Source organism: Lonchura striata, chromosome 5, assembly GCF_050655825.1.
Source record: "Lonchura striata isolate lonStrDom1 chromosome 5, ASM5065582v1, whole genome shotgun sequence".
In the NCBI taxonomy this organism is placed as follows: domain Eukaryota; kingdom Metazoa; phylum Chordata; class Aves; order Passeriformes; family Estrildidae; genus Lonchura; species Lonchura striata.
Window position 1 is genome coordinate 71357439 of NC_140707.1, and position 15761 is coordinate 71373199.

A 15761-nucleotide genomic window follows, 5' to 3' on the forward strand; every position below is an offset into this window, starting at 1 on the left:
GGAATAATTTCCAGCAGGTGCAGGTGTAGGAAGAGAAGGAGGACAAGAAGCTGCCTCTCCTTTCAGGCAGTGGGGAGGAGAATGAAAAGCTTCATGAGTTCAAGCCTGTTTTACTGAGGCCCAAAAGCAATTTGAGGATATTTTCCCAGAACCCATCCAGGCTCTCACTGCAGTGTCTGAGCACATCCAATATAGTGGATTTCTCTCTTCCCAGTCCCCTGTTGCTCCCAGGGATAAAGGGAGAAGGGGCTATGAGCTGTTTAGTAGGGGGATGCCAAGGTTATGGCAGAGATGTGATGCCTCAGGTTGAGCTTTTATATTTTCCCATTCTGAGCTGCTTTAGTGTGTGGGTCTGAGCTCTATATTATGGGATGCTGAGCTCTGTGCACAGAGCAGGGACACAAAACAATTCCTGCTCCAGCTGGGCACCAAGGACAAATGATCCAAACCTCAGCCCAGGAGCACAAACAGCGTGGGCTGGAGAGAGAAAAACAAGCAGGGTGGGACTGATGGGCTGGAGCTGGAATGGGACAATGAACTCCAAGGTGCCAATGGAGCAGAACTGATCCCAGGGAGAGCCCCGGGAGCGCTCGTGCATTTTGGGACCATTTTGGTTCATTTGGGTGCAGCCCTGGCTGGGCTCTGGTGCTGCCCAAGGTGGATCCATGGAGGAGATCCTTTGAATAAATCCCTAATTTATTCTTTAGCTCCATCCAGCCCCTGCTCTAGGAGGCATCAAGTTGATTCCAGGTCATGTTTGGCTCAGGCTCCTTCCATCATCCTCAAATTAAAAATGGAGCTGAACCTCTTGGTACAGGAGGAATGCTCTTCTGCTCAGTGCAGCAGGAAATGGAATAGAATCCAGCAAAAAGGGAAATACCACTGTGCCAGCAATCACTGGTGTGCCCGTGAAAACCAGGTGTTGCTCACCTCAGAGGCTTCTATTCACTACTTCAAGCACAGCTTGAAGTGTTTGAAGTGTTGAAGTGTTTCATGTGTTGAAGTGTTTATTTCTATGTGATGCCTTGGGCCATGCAGTGCAGCAGTTTTTGGGTCTCCTCATGTCCTGTGTGGTGGCTGCTGGTGGCTCTGGAGGGAGGGATGAGCCTCTGGAGCCAGTGGCCATCAGCCAGACAGCTGCTGCTGGCCATGGGGTTGAGCTCATCTTCCCAGCCTGATTTAACAGGAGAGGGTCAGTGTGGGAGGGGAACATTCCTGAACATCCCCTGGAGCAACAAGACGTGGCTGCTAAACCCTCTGTGCTCACCCTCTTGTCACAGCTGGTGAAGGGGCTGCAGCAGGAGCTGAACAGGCTCTACTCCCTCTTCTGCTCCCGGAACCCCGAGTTCGAGGAGAAGGGAGGGAAGGTCTCCATCGTGTCCCACTCCCTGGGCTGTGTCATCACCTACGACATCATGACTGGCTGGAATCCAGTCAGGCTCTACGAGCAGCTGCTGCAGAAGGAGGAGGAGGAGCTGGAGGAGGGTTGGATGAGCTACGAGGAGCGGCGTTTGCTGGAGGAGCTCTACCTGACCAAACAACGGTAATGCCCCACTCCCAGGGATCAGAGGAGATAACACCCCCCTGGAGAACACCCTCTGGGTGTTTCCACAACCCACCAGGGCTGTTATCTTTGGTGCCTGGTGTTCTTCTGCTGGGGCTGGGTGATAAATGCTAAACACAGCACTGGGAGCTCTGAATCCACACAGGCTCGTGGAGCGGTTTGGGTGGGAAGGGACTTTCAAGATCACCCAGTTCCAACCCCCTACTGTGGGCTGGGACACCTTCCACTATCCCAGGGTGCTCCCAAGTCTCATCCAGTCTGGCCTTGGGCACTTCCAGGGTTGGGGATTCCGTGGTGCTGTGAGACACCCATTAGAGAATCTCAAATTAGCAACATCAGTCATTCAAGCGGCACATGACAAATCATGAATCACAAGCTTTTGGTTCCTTCCTGAAACCAGTCTGAGCATTGGTGGTGCTTGGGAAGCATTAATAGAGCATCACAGGCTTTTGGTTCCTTCCTGAAACCAGTCTGAGCATTGGTGGTACTTGGGAAGCATAAATAGAGCAGCAGCCCTGCTGTGGTGAGAGTCAGGATGTGTCTCACTAGGGATGGGTGCAGGATGTCTCTGGCAGCTGCAGGGCTGGCCTCAGTGCAGGATTGCTGAGAAAAGGGAAGTTTAGAAACCTAATGAAGTGTTGCAGTGATAAGATGACCCTTCAGGCATGTCACAAACATATAATCAGGGAGAAATGGCCACTTTCACACTCGTGCTCCAGCTCCTTAGGCATCCTCTGAAGTGCTTCCAGAGAAATCCCAAGTTTCATTTGACACTGGCACTTCTGCACAGAATGAGTGGCTCTCCCTTCAGTGAGCAGTTCAGTGTGAAATGATGGAAAATGGACTGCTGACACCCTGTAACCTCTGGAATTCACTGGGACTGGGAGCACTTTTGCCATCCATATGTGTGCTTTGCATTGTAGCTGCCTTTTAATTCAGGCCAACTAGAAAAGCAGGTGAACAACCTTTTTTCATGGGAGCTGAAAGGGTGGGACACCATCCTCCAGAAATTCCACCTCCATACAGAACTCCATAATGCCCAGACCATTTCCTATGGCTTTGTTGTTGTTTGGGGGGTTTAAAACCAAATAAAGCAGGTGATTTGGCTGCAAAAGCACCATGGAAATGGGAGGTGAGTCAGCTGCTCCTGAGGAAGGAGGGTGGGCAGATGCTTGGGGTGGTGAACAGGGGAATTGTCATGTGGTGATTGATTCCTTCTGTGGCCAGAGAAACAGGATTTGATTCTTAAACAGACACTGATTCTTAATCAATGGAGCTGCTCCAGGAAATACTGACACCATCACTCTCTCTTCCCAGCAGACAAAACTGTTGGACCCCACAGGAATGCCTGTTTGGATCAGAGAGGTTAAAGCTGCATTTTTTATTGGATCTCAGAAAGATCTCTATTTTCTAGGTTGAGGGAGATAGAAGAGAGGTTACATGAGTTAAAGGCATCCACCATATCAAAACCACCTGTCTTAAAATTTAAGGTATGTATGTTTAAGAGGTGTCTGCTGAATTTTTCTGCTTGCTGTAAAAATGCACCTGCAGTGTGTCTCATTCTGCTTACTTTTATTTTTTTTCCCATGTCTCTAGAGGTGATTTTGGCAGAATAATTTGGATGTTGGATGAAGTGTGTGTACATATATGTAAAAATGTTGTTATATTCATAGATTATTGTTATTTATTGCAATTCTATATTTGTAATATATTTTGAGCAACCTGGTCTAGTGGGAGGTTTAAAAGGTCCCTTCCAACCCAAACTATTCTGGGATTCTTTTATATATGTTTATATGAAATTATATGTAAATATATATGTAAATGTCTAGATTGTAAATATCTTTAATACCTAAACCTAGTTATTTTATACACGCACACACAATTCTGTGGGAAGGTAAAAACCATTTGGCTGATTACATCAATCATATATTTTAAACAGTTTCACTTCTACTTCACTGAATAATCCATCTTCCTTGGGGACTCCTTCTTACATGTCACATTTCTGAGCAAATCTGATTGAATTTCCTCCAGGAGTGGATTTTCCCTCCAAATTATTCTCCTCTGACAGTTAGCACACTTTCAATCTCACGAAGCAGATTGCTTGCTAATCAGCTGTGCAAATTGCTAGAATCCCTTATCTTGGGGAAAAGGCATTTTCCAGCTCCTGGGTGGGATGTGCAACACTTTCTAGTTGCTCAATTCCATCCTGAAGTATTAAACTGTAAAAATGTGACATGATAGATGAGAATAAAATGGATTATTGTTTCTTAACTTGCCATTTTTCTTTCCTTATGAGTTCAGGAGGGCTTCTAGAAGCCAAGGTCAATGTTGAGCCATAAAAAAAGAGGAAACCAGCCATAATTCATGTTGTCACAGGCTTTTCCTTTTCATCACTGCTTGAAAGCATGTGTCAGGCTATTATCTCTCCCATCAAGGAAGCTGGAGTCAGGCTGGTCTTCCCCCAGCTCTGGGAAAGATAATTCTTCACTCAGTTGGTTTTAAACTGAGGGGTTTTTGGGCAGTTGCTTTTTAGATGGAGAGGGGGAAAGAAAGGGGGAAGAAACTTTAAATAAAGATGACTTTATCTAGCTAAATTGATGAGCTGCATCTGTAATCTTGAGGCACCATTTCCACTGCAGTTCATCCTTTTTCTTGCCCTTCCTGGCAGGGAGATGTTTTGTTTCTGTGGAGCCTCACCCTGGTGACTCCCATGGCTTGAGGCAGAGCTCCAGAGGGAGAAGCTTTCCATGGAAATGATGGCAAGGGAGGATTTCAGCAGAGTGGCTGCAATGGGATTGCTCATCAGCAGACCAGTCCAGCTCACTGAGGGCGACTGGTTTGTTGAAAGAGAGCAGCCTTGTTCAGAAACCAACCACCCATCCCTTGGCTCTTCATGCCACCTCTTCTGGGGACTGAAAAAAAATTAGGGTTCCCAGGATGGGACAGAGTCACTGGTGCCACATGAAGCAGAGTTGAGCTTGATGTTGAGCAAGCACTAAGTTGTTTTTGGCAAGACAAATGCAAGAAGAAATACAGCAGCTTGCTTGGTGCATGCTTAATATTAGAGAAAATTAAATTATTGACTTCACAGGGAGGAAAACCCCCACAAAACATGAAGATATGGTGTGTGTTGTACTCTAATGAAATATTGGACAAGCCACCAGAGTGGGAACTTGAAGGGGAGAGATCTTTTGTCTCTCTTCCTCTGCTTCTTCTCAGGTGGGATAATGGAATTACCTGCTGGACCAACAGGAGCAGTGGGAGTTAAAAGCAGAGCCAACACCCCGTTGTAAATTTAAGATTTAGAATCACAGCCTTCTCCCCACCAGCCTTGTAAGAGGAATTGGAGTTAAAGGGTGAGGGGAATGGTGTGACACCAACCCCTTCATGCCTCTGCTGTATAAAAACAGGAAATTCTTTATTGTAGGATGAATTTCAGCCATGGTAGGGAAGAGGAGAGCAGCACGTGCCTCAGTTGCTCCTTAGGGCTGACATGGAAATCCATTTAAATCTGGCTTTGCAATGTCCTGGCCCAGAAGACTTCAGGGTTCCTCAGCACTTCTCACTCAGCCAAGGCTGCAGAAGCTCCTCTGGAGGAAGGTCCAGCCTGTACCTCGTGTCCCATGTGAGGCTCTGCTGCCTCACTTCTGGTGACTCATTCAGCTTTTTGTTTTTCACTTAATTATAAATACTGCAGAGCTAACTTGAATGGATGAGTGCTTGGCTCAGCTTCTGCTTAAAATACAAATAAATTCATTAAGTCTCGTGTTTATGAATCATAACCAGGAGAGGAGTTCTCTCAAAGGTCATTGCATAAACACATCTCCTGTGTTGTTGAACATTTACAGGAAAATGCCCCACTCCTGATTGCAGGAGAAGCACCAGAATTAATAATATTTTGTAGAAATATTTTGATCTTCTCTTCCCACTAGGTTTTGTAATACAGCAGCCTGATCTTCATCCACCTTGTAACAGCACTGACAGTCTAATGGCTGCAGTTTAAATGATTTGGGGTTAAGAATTATAGAATTCAGGTTGGAAAATACCTGTCCAGCACTAAACCATGTCCCCAAGGGCCACATCCACATTAAATCCCTACAGGGATGGGGACTCCAGCACTGTTTATCAGTAGAAATGATGGGACAACAGTGGGACAAAAGCCACACACCATGTAACCACTGAAATCAATTACCTTTTGAGGTTTTTTCCAGAAAAAACATAATTGTGCCTTTCAGATCCTTGACACAGGAATATCAGATGGACAGGGTTAGAGGTTACTTAATAAATTTAAAGGATTGCACTGGGAATGTCTCTTCCTGTTGCCTTTGAAGATGAAAAAGCTTTTTGTCCAAGCTGCCAAAACACAAGATCTGTGTAAAACTTGGGCTGAGGAAAGGAAAAGAGCTTTGCACCAAGTGACAACTTTAATGACAGAGCAGTGCTGTGCTGCATGGCACATGGAATAACCATGCTGAAGGTCTAATTTTTACTTTTTCCATCAAGTTAGGACTTCTTTTGGAAGGAAGGGGGATGGTACCAGTGCCAAGACAGAGGAGGAGGAATGTTTTGTGCAGCACTGGAATCCAAGAGATGAAAGGGACCATTATTCCTATGCCCTCATTCCATGTGCTGACATACAGGGAGGGCACATGGCATTCCAAGGATCCCCCAGCAAGAATTCAGCAATTTCTCTTGCTGGCTGAGCATCTGACGATGGTAAAATTAATTTTTCAAGTAAGAAAATAAAGGTTGAAAGGTAATTTTGACTTAGGGAGATGTCTTTTACCACTGAGTTTTCCATTTGATGGCTTCAGGAGGCGATGCCTGAGGGTTGCTAGTGGGGGGTCAGAGTTGAATCCTGACCTTAGGGTGGTTGTAGTGACCCCAAAATGCAGGTTCAGAGACTTCTCAGATGTGGCAGCTCAGATTTGCTCAGTTGGTGTTGCAGGCAGGACTTGAGAGCGAGGTCACAGCAGCTTTGGGTGACATCAGAGTGTCCCAGTGGGCTGTGCCTGCTCCTGGGACTGGTGGCACTGGGGACAAGCACCATTCTGTTCACTCAACACCAGCTGTGTGTAGCAAGAAAATCATGGAGAATTTGATTAGGATAAGAATGAGGAGGTCTGGGAAGCTCCAGGAGAAATCTGCTTCATTTCAAACTCTTCTTGCTCCATCCTTTCCAGTGCTGGTGGAGCACTTTGAGTTCAAATATCCAACTTGATTTCTGGTATTAGCACTCTCAACAAGCAGCCAAGGGCAGTTTAACCTTCATTTATCAACGTTTGGACCAACCAAGACTTTGAGTCCTTTTTGAAACAAAAAAATGGAGAGAGAAATCAAATCCAGCCGTGTTAGGAAACTTCTCCATCCTTATTAACGTGGGTGAAATCTGTCCCCAGGTTGAGAATTTCTTCTGCATGGGATCCCCCCTGGCAGTGTTCCTGGCCTTGCGTGGGATCCGTCCCGGGAGCAGCGGCAGCCAGGACCACATCCTGCCCAGAACCATTTGTAACCGCCTGCTGAACATTTTCCACCCCACAGATCCAGTGGTGAGTCTTTCATTGCCCTCTCTGGCTTTTTTTTTTATTTCACCTTGCCTGCTTTTAAGCTCTGGGGTAATGTGGGATCTTCAAAGTGTGTGAGGCAACAGCAGTGTGTTCCAGCAGAGGGTTATTTGTTAATGGTTATTATACAATGGCTTGGGGTTTGGAACTGTAGAATTACATTTCCTACAAATAATTGCTGTAAATAACATGTATTTTGTTTCTCTTTTCATAATAATAAGCATAAGATTTGGGATTATTCTGATTGTTTTTTTTTTTTCCCAAAGAAATAATCCTTTTTCAGACAAGGATTTTGTTTTTAACTTCCAATAAAACATCATCTGTCCAAAGATATTTCTGCTGTTAAAGAAGGCTTCACAAGCAGTTTACAAGATAATATAGAAAAGCAAAGACTGATTGTTTTTTTTTTCCAAAGGATCCTACAAGTAAAAGTTTGTTGATAGTATTTGGGATTACTGGTGTAGCTTTGCCTTTTCTTTATTCCACAGCAGCCAATGTTGGCTGTTGCCAAATCAGTTACTGGACCTTTGATCTGCATCCCCTTGGTAACTTCTCTGATGCACATTGGATTTGGAATTTTATGTACAACAGCATTTGGGGATACTTTCCTATTTAAAGTAGCTGAGTTTAAGTATATTCAGACTTCAATCCAAACGTGGTCACGTTCAGCTCCACCTACTCCAGAATTTTCCTGGATTTTCTGGGACAATAGCTTCTACTCTGCAAATAATAACTTCACTTAGTTTTAAAATAAAGAAATGCAAGATGCTTTTCTACATCTAAGTGGACAAAGATACATAAATAATCAACAGGAAAATATTTTTAAAATAAACACAACTCGTGGTTTGCACAGGGATCAACAAAGAGCCATCAAAAAAAAAAACATTTACATAGCCAATTCCTGTTTATTGTGTTAGAATCAGCTGAACTTCACATGAAGTCTGTTCTCTCAGTGAAACCATCTTGTGTGTTGGTAACAATGTGGAGTACAGGTGTTGCAGAGATGTGCAAAAGTGAGCTCACTGTGCAGCTGATAAATCTTCCAGGCTGTGAAACTAAAAGTAAATCACACCATAACCCCACCACTCTGTCACCTTATAGGCTTTGCTTAGGAGAGGTATTCTAGATTTGAGGATGGAGGGAGCTCTGGATGGGAAGAAATAAAGAATTTTTTTTTTTTTCCCCTCAGTCTGAACTCCAAGGATTGATCTTTGCTCCGATTTCTCTTTTTCAGGCTTACAGATTAGAACCCCTAATCCTGAAACACTACAGCAACATCTCACCCGTGCAGATCCACTGGTACAACACGGCCAACCCCCTCCCTTACGAGCACATGAAGCCAAATTTCCTCCACCCCAGCAAAGAAGCTACCTCAGCCCCGGAGCCCGAGAGCGCCTCGGCGGCGCCCAGCCCCACCACGTCCCCGGTCATGGTGCGGCGCCACTACGGCGAGTCCATCACCAACATTGGCAAAGCCAGCATCTTGGGTAATGTCCCCTCTGTCCCCTGGGCTGGGAGGGGACATTTCGGGTAGTTTTGCCAGTTCTCAAAAACTACCACCCAGTTCTTTTTCTGCCTCTGTTTGGGTCGGGGTTGAAGGCGCTCGGGACGATATTTGGCGTTCAGGTTTGTGTTTGTTAGTTCTGGTTGTGTTGCAGGTGGTGAGTTCTGCAGCAGCCTGCTAACAAGCTGCAGAATGGATAACTGTCTTTCTATATATATATGTCTTATAAGGCTAAAATATGCAATTAAGAAATGACACCTCAATTGTTTTCACTTTTAACCCAATAACCAACCACCCCTGCCTGCAATGTGGGCTTTTTTATCCAATTACACAAAACCACCCAAACCCATGGAGAAGAAGAAGGACCAGCCTTCACCCTAAAAACTCCACCTTGCTTTGTATCTATTACTATATTCTAAACCCTTAAACTCTGAGTTTTCCACCCTGTGATATCACACAATTCTATTCAAATCCACCCCCACAATCCCAGCTCTGCCATTCCATTCTGGAAGCTTCTCCACGGCCTCAGGTCAATGCAGAGTTCTGCTGGGGGTCAGAGTCTGTCAGCACAGAAAGTCTGAAATTCTCAGCATCCACAGGTCCAGTAGGGAATGTCACCTCTGTCCCTGGGTGGGGATGGGAGATCTCAGGGAGCTTTGCTGCGCCCTGGGGTTGGGGTGCAGTCCTAAGGAAACTCGGCTCTGGAAATGGGACGGGAGCTGGTGTTGCTCACCTGGAGAAGAGAAGGATCCAGGGAGACCTTGAAGCTCCTTCCAGTGCCTCGAGGGGCTCCAGGAGAGCTGGAGAGGGACTGGGGACAAGGGATGGAGGGACAGGACACAGGGAATGGCTCCCAGTGCCAGAGGGCAGGGATGGGTGGGATTTTGGGAAGGAATTCTCTGTGAGGGTGGGGAGGCTTCTCCTTTCCAGAGCAGCTGTGGCTGCCCCTGCATCCCTGGAAGTGCCCAAGGCCAGGTTGGACAGAGCTTGGAGCAGCCTGGGATAATAGTGGAAGGTGTCCCTGCCATGGCAGGGAATTGAAACTGGGTGAGCTTTAAGCTCCCTCCCAACCCAAACCATTCCATGATTCTCTTCCTGTCCCTTGCACAGAATCAGAGAGTGGCTGAGGTTGGAAATGACCTCTGGAGATCTTCAACTCCCAAAATCCCTGCTGGCAGAGGATGGTTTCAGTGAGTTCTGTGGGTGTCTGGCTTGGTTTAATCCCAGCTGACATTGACTTTGGAATAAAAAACAGTTTACTTGCACTGGACTCCAAGCTTGGGGGAGATGATGCAGTTCATGCTATTGCTGCCTTATTTTTGTCTGCCTTATTGAAGTAACATTCCAGTGATTTAACAGTTTCCACTCTGTTTCATGGGGAAAAAAAAAAACTAAATTAAAGCTTGTCTTCTGATTCCATTTTCTGGTATTGGCAAAGAGCAGAAAAATCACACCATGTAACTCATTACAGTTACCTTTAACTCATGATTCTACAACAGGAAATTCAGGCTGGTTTAATATAAAGTCTGTTCCTTTCTGACTTTCTGAGTCAAAATAAGCCCTGGTTTAAGTGAGCTTAAATTCCCTTCACTGGAGCTTATACTTGATCATGCACTTGCAGTTTTTGTTGACTCAAGGCTTTTCTTTAGCTCTTTGCGTGGGATTTGGGAGAAGCCTAGTGCCAGGAGTCTTCCCAATCAAATAAGAATCTAAAAGCAGTTTTTCCTCAAGTAGAAATATGTGGTATTTCAGAGCAGAGTGGCTTTTTTTGGGGGGGGTTTGTATAGTAACTTTAATGTCCATGAGGTGGCAGCAGAGTCAGGATGAAACAGGACAAAACTACTCTTAACTTTTATATCCCTCTTCCTGAGCAACCAAAATAGCCCTTCTAAAGGATGATGTAACATTTTTAAAGGTCTGTTAGGGCAATGGACCTAAGAGAATAATAAGAGAAATAATAAGAATATAAGAAATAATAATAATAATATAGTAATAAGAGAAATAATAAGAGAAATGTCTTAAATGTGCTATTGGGATTTTAGGCACCAACATTGTTAGAAAGCATTTTTGTCTCACTCTTAAAATTTATGAAAGAGGAATCACAACACATCCTTCAAAGTACCAGATTTCTCTCTGCAGATGTATTTCATGCATCTTTTTTTTCCCTCTAAATAAAGCTTCCAAATTACAGCTTTTGCTTCTACACGAGATGAGTTTGGGGATAAACAGAGCCCACTCCAGTCAGATGTTCCCACCCTAGGAAAGCACCAGGAGTGTTTCCCATCCCTCAGCTCTAATTAACTGCAGTGCTGCAGGGACTTTAATTTGCAGGGACTTTAATTTGCAGTTTGATGGATGCATCTTGGGTTGTTTTTTCCCCTCTGTGCTGGGTGCAGGAGCTGCGAGCATCGGGAAGGGCCTCGGTGGGATGCTCTTCTCCAGGTTTGGCCGGTCCAGTGCCACCCCCCAGACCATGGAGACAGGAAAAGATGGACCTGAGGGGGATGAGAAGAAAGCCACGACTGTTGGGACCCCACCTCTGCCACACAGCAGCTCGGGATTCCTCGAACCCACAGGTGAGTGATGCCTGTGGGAATCCAGGGCTTCCCTCTGGCTGCCCTGGGACCCTGGCAGGAGTCAGGAACCCCCCTGGACAGAGCCCCCAGAGACACTGGCTGTGATCCCTGTCCATGGAAAAGAGTTTTCAATCTTACAGGATGAATTACCAGCTCTGAGTGTTTGATATAAGTAATAATTAAGTGTGGCACGGGTGCAAAAGTAAAATTTTAGGATTCTAGATTAGGGGTCCAAAGGGGACAAGCTGGAGGAAATTGGGTGTGCCTTGTCCTTTTTCTCCTTCTTCATGCCCTCCATGTCTCACTGTGGTGTTGGCATTTTTCTGTTGGTTCAGGCTGGGGACACACTGTCCAACGTAGGTGACAGATATTGGCACGTTCTTGTAAATGCAGCCCAGGGAGTTTCTGGTATTTAATGTTTGTCACATCCCACTGAGGGCAGAGCCCCACACGCTGCCCTGCAGGACAGAGCTGGGCAGGGCAGCAGAACATGTGAGAGATAAACAGAATAAACAACCTGGAAACCAGCACAGACCAATTATGGCTTCTGCTTTGGCAGGGGGCTGAAAGACAGAGACTTTTACAATCTCAGAATCATCAATAGCACATTTCCCACCCTGTGGATCCAGGGAGGGAGTAGGGTGGGGGGCTGGAAATGCCATAACTGCACATGACAGGGTTTGCTGTTGAGGGTTTGCCATAAAGTGATCCCTGGGAGTGTCCAAGGCCAGCTTGGACAGGAATTGGAGAAACCTGGGATACTGGAAGGTGTCCCTGGCCATGGCAGGGGTGGAATGAGATGATTTTTAAGGTTCCTTCCAACCCAAACCATTCTGGGATTCTGTGAATCTGTGAATCTGTGTTCCTGGGTTGGGTTGGAAGGGACCTTAAAGCTCATCCCATCCCACCCCTGCCATGGCAGGGACACCTCCCACTGTCCCAGGCTGCTCCAAGCCCTGTCCAACCTGGCCTTGGACACTCCCAGGGATCCAGGGGCAGCCACAGCTGCTCTGGGCATCCTGTGCAAGGGCATCCCCACCCTCACAGCCAGGAATTTCTCCTCAGTATCCAACCTAACCCTGCCCTGACAGTTTAAACCCTTTTTTTCCACCTAAGCTCCCAATTTCCCCATATATTTCCCATACTGAAGCAATCTGGTTTTTAGGACACGTATGACTGGAAACAGCAGCTGCCCTTGTCCTGATCTGAACTGCTCAGAAAAGAAAGTGCAATTTTAACAGCTGGGTTTGTTTTTTTTTTTTTGAAAAGCATAGGTACTTCCTCTCAGGAAATTCATCCTTGGATTTATTTCTGAGTTCCCCCTTGGCACTGCTGCAGGACACAGGGGGTTTTTTTGTGATTTTTTTTTTTTTTTTTTTTGCAACTGAGAGAGTCACAATGATGGATTGCTGTCTGTTCATACTAATTGCAACAGATAACCTGTCTGAGTCAGTGTTTGGGGGCAGGAAACTTTGGGTTGGACGTGAGGGAAGTGGAGAAGCAGGACAGGGAACATCACGGAGCTGCCGAGGGGATCCATTTTGGGAGGGGGGGGTGGATTGGCACACTGAGAACTTCCTGCATGGATCCCACATCCCTCCCTGCTGGAAACCCATCCCTGCTCCATAGAAGGAGAGCGTGGAGCAGGGGCTGGGAGCTGAATGATGCAATCCCCACCAAAGGCTCTGCTGGCAGAGGCTGTGCTGGGGTTTGGCTCCCGCCCAAGCTCCCGGAACGGCCTCTCCGAGTGCCCTTCCTGCACAGCCACTGGGGTTTTTTTGGATAAACTCTTCTTCTTGGAAATGACTCTGCTTGTCTGCTGGTGTCCCAAGGCTCTGGCTGCCTGTCCTTGCTGCAGAGTGGGGCTTGATGCTCCTGGGGAGGCAGGGAGCTCTGGCCGTGTCTGCTGGTGCTCGTGCGATGCTCCCTTCCTCTGCTCCTCCAGCCAAGAATTAAAATTCCTTCCAACTGCCTTTGATAAACGGCTGCATTTTTGCCTCAGTCTGGGGCTTTGGCTTTTGTAGCTCAGCAGGCTTTTAGGTTTTTTGGCTTTTTTTTTATTTTATTGCTCCTCGTGGAGAATTTCTGACCGCTGGAGTGCCTTAGCAATAGGTTAACATTGGCCCAGTTAAAATGCAGTGGTAATTGCTTTGGATGTGGCATTAATCAAAGCAGCCATTGAAATAAAACTGCTGAAATGTACTTGGAATAATTAGGATATTAAAAGGGCAGAGCTGTGGAGGGATGACTTTGCAGGAAGGGCTTGTAGTATTGGGTGTAGTCTCCTTGTATAGACACTAAAAATGCAAAAAATCCATTTATTTCCAGAAGTTTCCTAGTGGGGCCTCAGCATTTTATGGCTATTTCTCTGTAGTTATCATAACAAGTATAAATAAATATATTTATAGAGTTACTATAAGGAAAACAGCTGCTTGAAAAAAACTATCTTTTCCCAAGTTGAGAATCACAGAATCATTCCGGTTGGAAAAGACCTCTAAGATAAGAGCAGAATTAGTTTCTTTTCTTTTTGCTTTTTTTTTTTTTTTTTAAATCTGAACTCAGCACCGCTCTTAAGTTTGTGCTAAACGCACGAGGTGCATTAAAATGTATTTCTGTATTATGAAATCCTGATTTAGTTGAGTGCCCTGTGAAAGGTAAACACGGAGAGATTGTGCTGTTTGTCCAACGACAGAACCAGCACCCGAAACACTTTGGTGTTCTTGCAGCTCTGACATCCCTCTCCTTGCTTTTCTCCTTCATTTTCCAGTGGAACTGGAGCACAGGATCGACTTTGAGCTCAGGGAAGGTCTCGTGGAGAGCAGATACTGGTCTGCAGTCACATCCCACACTGCTTACTGGTCATCTCTGGATATTGCCCTTTTCCTCCTCACCTTCATGTACAAGCAAGACCAAGAAGAGGCTGACAAATCCAGTTTAGACACCATTTGAATTTTTGACTGGGGACAAAAGGAAACCTCAAAACCCAGTGGCACAAAGCGGATGTTTGACTGCAGAGCTGCAGGACCTGTGGCACGCAGGTTTCAGGTTCAAGTGCATGTTTGGGGGGGGTTTTCCTATTTCTAAAGAGGAGAGGTTATTTGTATTTCAAAGCACTTTATAGTTTTCAACATTTTGCAGTGCTGAATTAGACCTGAAAGGATTCCAAATTCCTGTCAACATGGACTGTACAAAGAGCCAAGACAGCATTGTAGCATCCCGTGAGCAGTTGTGCTTGGGTGACATCCTTGTTAATGACCATAATTGCTGTTTAATTCATGAAAATATTTTTTAAATTAGTGGATTAAAGAAAAAAAAACAAAAAAAATAACAACAAACCAAACTTAAATTTATTTCCATTAACAAAAAAAAAAAAAAAAAAACATGTTCAGTACAAACCTAAACCTGCCATGTGCTGATGTTTTATGTACCTGTGAATAACAAGCAGTGGTGTCATTTTTCCAGGACTTTATTCAGCTCCACATCCAGTTATCCCCACATTGGAAGCCCATTCTGACTGCTGGCTTCTGAGGGCCTATCCTACATGACACATTTAGAAATTAATGCTGAACAGGAAAAAAAAAATTAAAAAAGCATGAGGCAAATATTTGAAATACTGTAATTATAATTTATTATTCTCTCTAATCGTTTCATTTTATTCCAGTGTATAAAACATTACTTTTTTACTGATTTCTTTTGACATAATTTAAGAACCACATTTATTTTCTACAGTGTTAAGACTTTTTCTCAGAAATGCATATCTTTGTACTACTATTCAAATGAATATATGGACACTGTGGCACACTTTAAGTATTTTTTCATTAAAAATAAATATTTGTGGTTTCACACAAATGACATCAGTCACGTTCTTCTCAGAGGTAAGTGCCTTTGCTTTTTCAGGTTCCAGGGTTTTCTCAGGCACACGAGGTTGGTTTGCAGAGCATCCAGCTGTCCTTTGTTTACCATAATTAAATCCATACATGTGTGTGTTTGTATAAAAACATATGGATGTGTATATTTATGTGCAGGGGGAGAGACGGCACCATAAAATAAACTTGGTGAGGCCTGAGAATACCAACATTTAGATTAGGTTTGTATCTGAAACTAATTCAGAAATCAGGAGGGAAGTGTTGGGATGAAAGGGAATAATCTCCAGATAAAACACCAGAGGGTCATTGCTGAGATTTTAGAGCAACGTGGAAGGCTCTGGAGCAGAAAAGTTGGATATTTGCCCTCAGAGCTGCCTCTGCCTGAGGGATTTATGATCTGGATGGCACATGTGGGAGCTGCAGAGCCTAAACTTGAATTAAAATAGCAAAAAAACTCGGGCTGTGGTGTAGGTGAATCGTTGTGTTCTCAGTGTAAACAGATGTGGCAACATCAGCCCTGAGCAGTGGCTGGAGTGTGGAAACCCCCGAGTTCCCTGCCTGGGGGGGAGAGGTGGCTCTTCTCCCAAATTATATTTATTTGGGCTGCTCCTTCTGTGAAAGAATTGGGAGCTTGGATTCTCTGGGAATCCAGGGATTTGGGAATAATTCTGAAGGGGGAAAAACAAA

At 45.1% G+C, this 15761-nt stretch overlaps 1 protein-coding gene across 3 annotated transcripts in view; it reads left to right on the forward strand.

Moving 5' to 3' along the window:
• The window catches only part of DDHD1 (DDHD domain containing 1), a 64865-nt gene extending 49808 nt beyond the window's left edge, over nucleotides 1–15057 (forward strand). For all 3 annotated transcript variants that reach the window (XM_085581029.1, XM_077783885.2, XM_077783884.2), the window contains 6 exons: nucleotides 1281–1543; nucleotides 2979–3054; nucleotides 6964–7113; nucleotides 8363–8615; nucleotides 11029–11208; nucleotides 13976–15057. In XM_085581029.1, the coding sequence (XP_085437155.1) occupies nucleotides 1281–1543; nucleotides 2979–3054; nucleotides 6964–7113; nucleotides 8363–8615; nucleotides 11029–11208; nucleotides 13976–14157 (1104 nt within the window). In that variant the 3' untranslated portion in view covers nucleotides 14158–15057. The remainder of the gene's footprint in view (nucleotides 1–1280; nucleotides 1544–2978; nucleotides 3055–6963; nucleotides 7114–8362; nucleotides 8616–11028; nucleotides 11209–13975) is intronic.
• The last annotated feature ends 704 nt before the right edge of the window (nucleotides 15058–15761 follow it).